The 6,000-nt window shown below is 50.6% G+C and overlaps 1 protein-coding gene across 1 annotated transcript in view; it reads left to right on the top strand.

Moving 5' to 3' along the window:
• The first annotated feature begins 903 nt into the window (after positions 1-903).
• TNIK (TRAF2 and NCK interacting kinase) overlaps positions 904-6,000 on the top strand; it is a 397,128-nt gene continuing 392,031 nt past the window's right edge. The window contains exon 1 of the mRNA XM_074190918.1: positions 904-1,110. Coding sequence (XP_074047019.1) covers positions 1,054-1,110 — 57 coding nt within the window. The 5' untranslated portion in view covers positions 904-1,053. The remainder of the gene's footprint in view (positions 1,111-6,000) is intronic.

The following is a 6,000-nucleotide window of genomic DNA, read 5'->3' as shown; positions in this document are numbered from 1 at the left end:
TTGGTCTCTGTCTTTATCTCTCTCTCTCTTCCTCCCTTCTCTCTCTTTCAGTCTATCTCCCTCTTCCTCCCTTCTCTCTCTTTCAGTCTCTCTATCTCCCTCTTCCTTCCTTCTCTCTGTCTCTGTGTCCCTCTCTCTTCCTCCTCTCCATCTCTTTCTTCCTCCCCTTCTCTGTCTTTGTCTCTCTCCCTTACACCTCTCTCTCTCTCACTACCTCTTTGTTTCTCTCTATTTCCCTGTCTCTGTCTCTCCGTCTTTCTCTGTCTCTGAGTCTCTGTCTCTTTTCCTCCCTTTATCTCTCTTTATCTCTCTTTCTGTCTCTGTCCCTGTTTCTCTCTCTCTCTGTCTTGTTTCTGCTTCTTTGTCTATCTCTGTCTCTGTCTCCGAGTCTCTGTCTCTCTATCTCTGTCTCTTTTCCTCCATTTCTTTGTCTCTGTCTCTCTCTGTCTCTCTCTCTCTGTCTCTGTCTCTCTGTCTCTGTCTCTGTCTCTGTCTCTCTCTCTCTCTCTCGCTGTCTTGGTCTTTTTGTCTTGTTTCTGCCTCTGCCTCGGTGTCTCTGTCTCTGAGTCTCTCCCTCCCCTCTCCCCTCCCTCTCTCCCCTCCCCTCTCCCCTCCCCTCTCCCCTCCCTCGCTCCCCTCCCCCCGTCTCTCCTTTCCCTCCTCACTCCTCCCAGGAAGCTGCGCTGGGCAGCCCCCCCGGGCGCGGAGCCGAGGCGGCTCATTGGCACAGCCCCTGCGGCCCTCCCCGCCGGGCCGGGTGGCATGGCCCATTTAAATCCGCCCCCGCAGCCTGGGCTCCCTTAGCCGCGCTGCCACCCGGGCGCTCAGCCTCAGCCTCAGCCGCGGCGGCGGCGGCAGCAGCAGCGGGCACAGCGGCGGCAGGGGCAGGGGCAGGGGCAGCGGCGGCGGCAGCGGCGGCAGGGGCAGCCGCCCCCTCCTCCCCTCCCCCCTCAGCCCCCCGCCCGCATGCGGACGGCCCGGCCCTAGGGCCAGGGGGGCCTCTCGGGCACGGCGGGGCGCCCGGGGCTCCGGCTGCCCGGCGCAGGAGCCAACATGGCGAGCGACTCCCCGGCTCGCAGCCTGGACGAGATCGACCTCTCGGCTCTGAGGGTGAGCTCGGCCCCGGGGCGCCTCCCTCCTCCGGGGGGCCGCGGCGGGGGGCGGGGGGCGCGGGGAGGGCCGGGGCCGGAGAGCTGGGGGGCTGTGGAGGGGGCGCGGGGCGGGGGCTGTGGAGGGACCCGGCGGCGGGTGCGCTCCGCGCTGGGCGGATTGGATGGATGGGGAGCCTGGGGTCCTCCGGGTGGGGGCTGATGCTCGCCAAGGGAGAAGCCCGGGGTGCGTGGGGTGTGTGCGCGCGTGAGCGTGTGCGTGCGTGTGTGTGTGTGTGTGTGTGTGTGTGTGTGTGTGTGTCTGTCTGTCTGTCTCACACCACCGATTACCTTTGGCACTGGGGCTGTGGGGACAAGACCCGGCTCGCCCTCCCGTCTCCCTGCGTGAGGACCGCCGGATGCCACCTGCCCCCGATGCCCACTCCTGGCGGGCATCGGATGAATTTCCCTCGGGCGAGAATACAATAGTATTCAGCCTTCCAAGAAGGCTCCAACCCTTCCGAGGCAGTGTGCCAGGGAGCTTGCGGACCCTTCTGCATCTGGCATCCAAGGACGGGTCCGGGACCCCAAGCAACCCCTCCCTCAGTTTCCCCTACCTGCAGTCTGACCTCCGCGAGCCTCGGGTGTCACCCGGGAAGGGCTTAGGGCAGCTCTGCCCGACTTGTGCCTCCAATCACTTCCTCCTGCCTCGCCCTCCCAGCCCTGCTCCCTGTTTGGCTTCCCCTAGGGCACTCTTGGGGGGCTTCCTGAGGACTCCCCCTCCCCCAGACCCTTTATTTATGCTTTTAACTCCGCCTTAGCTCAGCCTGCTGGTCTGAGTCCATTGATATTTCAGTTCGGAGACAAGCAAAGAGGAAGAACAAATGCTTCTGTGTGTGTGTGTGTGTGTGTGTGTGTGTGTGTGTGTGTGTGTGTGTGTGTGTGTCCAATTCACCTTCTTGGGAAACTCACTCAGCTGGCCATTCTCTGGATGGCCCAAGACCTCCCCAAGATAGGATCCATCTTGCTGCCTCCCCAGGTTCTGAGCACCCCGAGGCGGCCAGGCTGGTTTCTTTTCTCCCTCCTTCCCCCACCCCCACCCCTTGTAGCTAAGGGGATTTATTTTCTTGCCATTTTAATGAAATGCTGCCTACTGGAAAACTGGATGGGGGTGGAGGACTTTAAAGGAGAAGGAGGAGAAGATTGGGGGCCAATGGCAGAAATGCTCATTAGCTTTGCAGCCAAGAAAAATAGCATTTCCCTGTATCTGAGGTGACCAGGGTCAGGGAAACTGAATGGGCAGGTGCAGGCTCCCAAATGCCTCCACATCCACTCTGGCGGGGGACAATGCCTGGTATTTTTTGGGTGCTAAATCTTTTTTGGGGGGAGGGGAGGATTTCTTTATCTCTAGGAGCCTGAATTAAATCCTCCCTCTCTTTTCCTATATTTTGGAGAGCTATTACTGTGATGGAGAAAATCTTGGCACATTTTCTTGGAATAACCACTCACTTGAATCATCTCTCTCTGTGTCTCTCTGTCTCTGTCTTTGTCTCTCTCTGCCTCTATCTCTCCTCCCCCAACTTTCCCTTCTAATTTGGGGGGGAGGGCGCAAGGGGTCAGTGACTGACAGCTAGAAGCCTGAAGAAACAGGCAGATTGTTGGCCTTTCAGACGCGGCTGGGGGTGGGGGAGGAGCTCATTCACCTTTTCACTAGGAGGGTTTGGGGAGCCCTTGCCCTGGTGATGCCACATTCGGCTGGGCCAGCCTCTGATGGCCATCTCAGCAGAGCTGAGGGACTCTGAGGCAGTGAGTGAGTGAATGAGCAGCTTTTTAGTATGAGGGCTTTTTTGATGTTTTGGGGCTTTATAAAAATGCAGCTTTTTCCTCTGCCCTACTTTTGGTATCTTGAGTAGTGTGGCTGTAGGAGAGTGCGTGGTGGCAGCTGAGCAGCCCAAGGTGAGAAGAAAATGTGAACCGGGTATCGGGGCTGGAACAATGGGAACACATGTGCCACTTCCCTTAGGAGAGTGATCCCAAACACTTCCCTGTGGAGGGAGAGCTTGGGTGATTTTTCAGCTGAAGGGAATTCAGACCTTTCTGGGAGGTTGGCACAATCCTGTGTCTAATTTGAAGAAACCCAGAGCTACCTTACCAGCAGCCATAACCAGTGGGTAGGGCTGGCATGATGCTATCTGTAGTCACATTCTTGCTAGCTGCCGCTCATTCCCCGTATTCTATAGAATGACCAGTTTGGATTCTAGATTAAAAGTGACCAGGAAGCCTGGGGCTGACTGTTCTGTGTATTCCTCCTCTGGCATCCTGCCAGGCCAGGGTGGGGAGGAAAGATGGCAAAGCCTCAGGGAGGCGAGCTGGGAGGAAGGAGGACTGGCTAGAGAGGAGTCTGCTTAAGCAGAGCCAAGTTGCCAAATCACCCCCAAGCTGGAATGATTCCTATGGGGTCACCAGGGAAGCTCTTGGTGAGAAAGAGGGATTGAAAGGCTAAATGACATCTCCAGGTTCTTCAGGAATCAAAATCATCCTCGCCTTCCCAGATGAGGAGAGGTGGAGTCTTCCTGGTTTGTTATTAGACTGTCAGAAAAGCAGGGCCATGGTGGAGTCCCCTGAAGTCTGCCAAGGTCAGGGGCTCTCAGGATGATTTGCCTGCAGTACTGCCAGTCCCCAGATGCTTCAGGGCCCCTAGGATTTGCATCATGGATAATGTGTAGAGACCTGTACCCAGCTCTGGGAGGGGACCAGATGCACAGTGCCCAGTCCTTTCTGTGAGAGCCCTTCATCCTTCTCCTCTTGGCTCCATATTGTCCTCAGCTGGCGTTCCCAGACTGGAACTGTGTCTGAATTCTCCCAAAATAGTAACAATGCATAATTTAAACGAGAAACCTCTTACAGCTACTATCATTTACATTATGCAGCATTTTGATGGTTTCTAAGTGAGAGAAGAAGATTCCTATTGAGTTAAGAGATGGATCTGCTATGCCCAACATATCTGTCATTGATTGGTGGAGGTCACGAGGGTCTCAAATAGAATGAGAAATTATCGTGGTTTCTTAGAACATTAGAGTCAAAAGGGACCTTGGAGATCATCCCCCCCCCCCCTTTATTTAAACAGGACAGGAAACTGAGTTTCAGAGAGGTCAACAAAGGTCACAAATAGGTAGGGGGAGCAGGCTGGATGATCCTTTAGGTCTCTCAATGTAAAGTACTATTTCCTTTCCATAACCCAAAGTGAATGAGTTTGAATCAACTTGAGTAGAATTGACAGAGGAGTAATTTGACAAGGTGATTGAAATTACAATCATTGGAAAAGGAAAAAACACCTGATTTCAGGTGATCATATGTGAAATCTCAGCACTCAGTCTGACCCTAAAAGCATGTCTTGACCCATCCTCTTCTTATAAGCAGGTGAATGAAGTGTGGTTCTCTTAGAAATCTCTAGGGAACTATGGTTTTGTAGCTCATCCTCCCAGCAGTCTATGTGTGTTTTTTGGAAGTGTTATGTATCTGTGTGTGTGTGTGTGTGTGTGCGCACACGCGCATGTCTTATAGACACATCTATATTGTTCACCTTTTTGTAGATAAGGCATAGTGGATAATATATACTTGTCTACACATATTGTATTATATTTATGTCCTGTATGTGTATGTCTATGTATAGATTGACAAGACCCAGAAAACCAGTTTACATATTAAAATCTAGGTTTCAAATAAACCTTGATTATATCACATTAGAAAGAATTTGTTTTTGGCCTGCTTATATGTTAAAGATGATCAGACTCTTTTCTGGAAAGAATATATCAACAAATACAGGCCCCAAGATTTTAAAGGTGGCTCTACTACCATTAATATGACCATCTGTGGAATAAATGAATGAATATCAGGCCATTGGGAAGCAGAGAATCTGAATTCAAGTTACCTATATCTTGGGCCTCAGTTCCCTCATCTTTAAAATGAGTTTAGACTAGAAAGCCTCAAAAGAATTTCCTAGCTTTAAATCTGTGACCCTAGAAACCTGAGCCAAAATGGTTCAGTAGTCTCCCTGCTGACTGTGTTGACTCTGGGCAAGTCTCTCTGTGTCTCATATTCCTTATCTGTAAATCTGTCTTGTCTGCTTCTCACCAGGCTTTTGAGGAGATTATCAGATAATGAGAATGATTTGAAAGTTCTAAAGACCAATGTAGATCTAAGGTGTTATGGTTGTTATTTAAAGTGGGGGGGGCAGCATGGTGTAGTGGGATGAACACTGTGAGATCAAGTCCCGAGTTTGATTCATTTTGACAGTGAGACCTTGGACAGCTCACTGAATCTCCCATTGACTATGGCTTGATACTATATTTTGTAGAACTTGTGCCCATTGGCTTTGGAGGAGAGTGAGATTCCTTATGTCAGTGGAAATCACAGGCTCATCATCTTGACTTCCCCTTCCCTCAAATCTTTCTGAACCATTATTAAATTAGAAGTCTATTCTGCTTTTATGTTTCTTTTAGTGATGGAGGGTGCTGGGGTAGTCAAAATACAGAGATCAGCATAATAAAAGGGATAGAACTCCTGAACTAGAGGAGTTAGAAGAATTTGGATTTAAATCTTGCCTCCAATACTTACTAGTATTAGAAGGTTATTTCCCTTGTTATTTTTTTTTTGTTTTTGCTTTTGTTTTTGTTTTTTTACTCAAATTTCAAATGGGAGTGTTTTTCTCACAGGATGGTGACAAAGCTCAAATGAAAAAATGCTTGCAAAATAATTTGCAATTGTGAAGGTACTGTTTGAAAGTCAGCTATGACTTATTCAAATGAGATAGAAACAGTGCAGTGGTAAAATATCCTTTTTTTTTGGATGTTTCAATGGAGGTGAGGCTAAAGTAATTAGAAAAAAGGATTAGAATCCTGTGTTTTAGAAC

Source organism: Macrotis lagotis, chromosome 6 (genome assembly GCF_037893015.1).
Source record: "Macrotis lagotis isolate mMagLag1 chromosome 6, bilby.v1.9.chrom.fasta, whole genome shotgun sequence".
Classification (NCBI taxonomy): Eukaryota; Metazoa; Chordata; class Mammalia; order Peramelemorphia; family Peramelidae; genus Macrotis; species Macrotis lagotis.
Note: the sequence above shows the minus strand (reverse complement) of the source record. Positions and strands in the feature narration are given on the sequence as shown.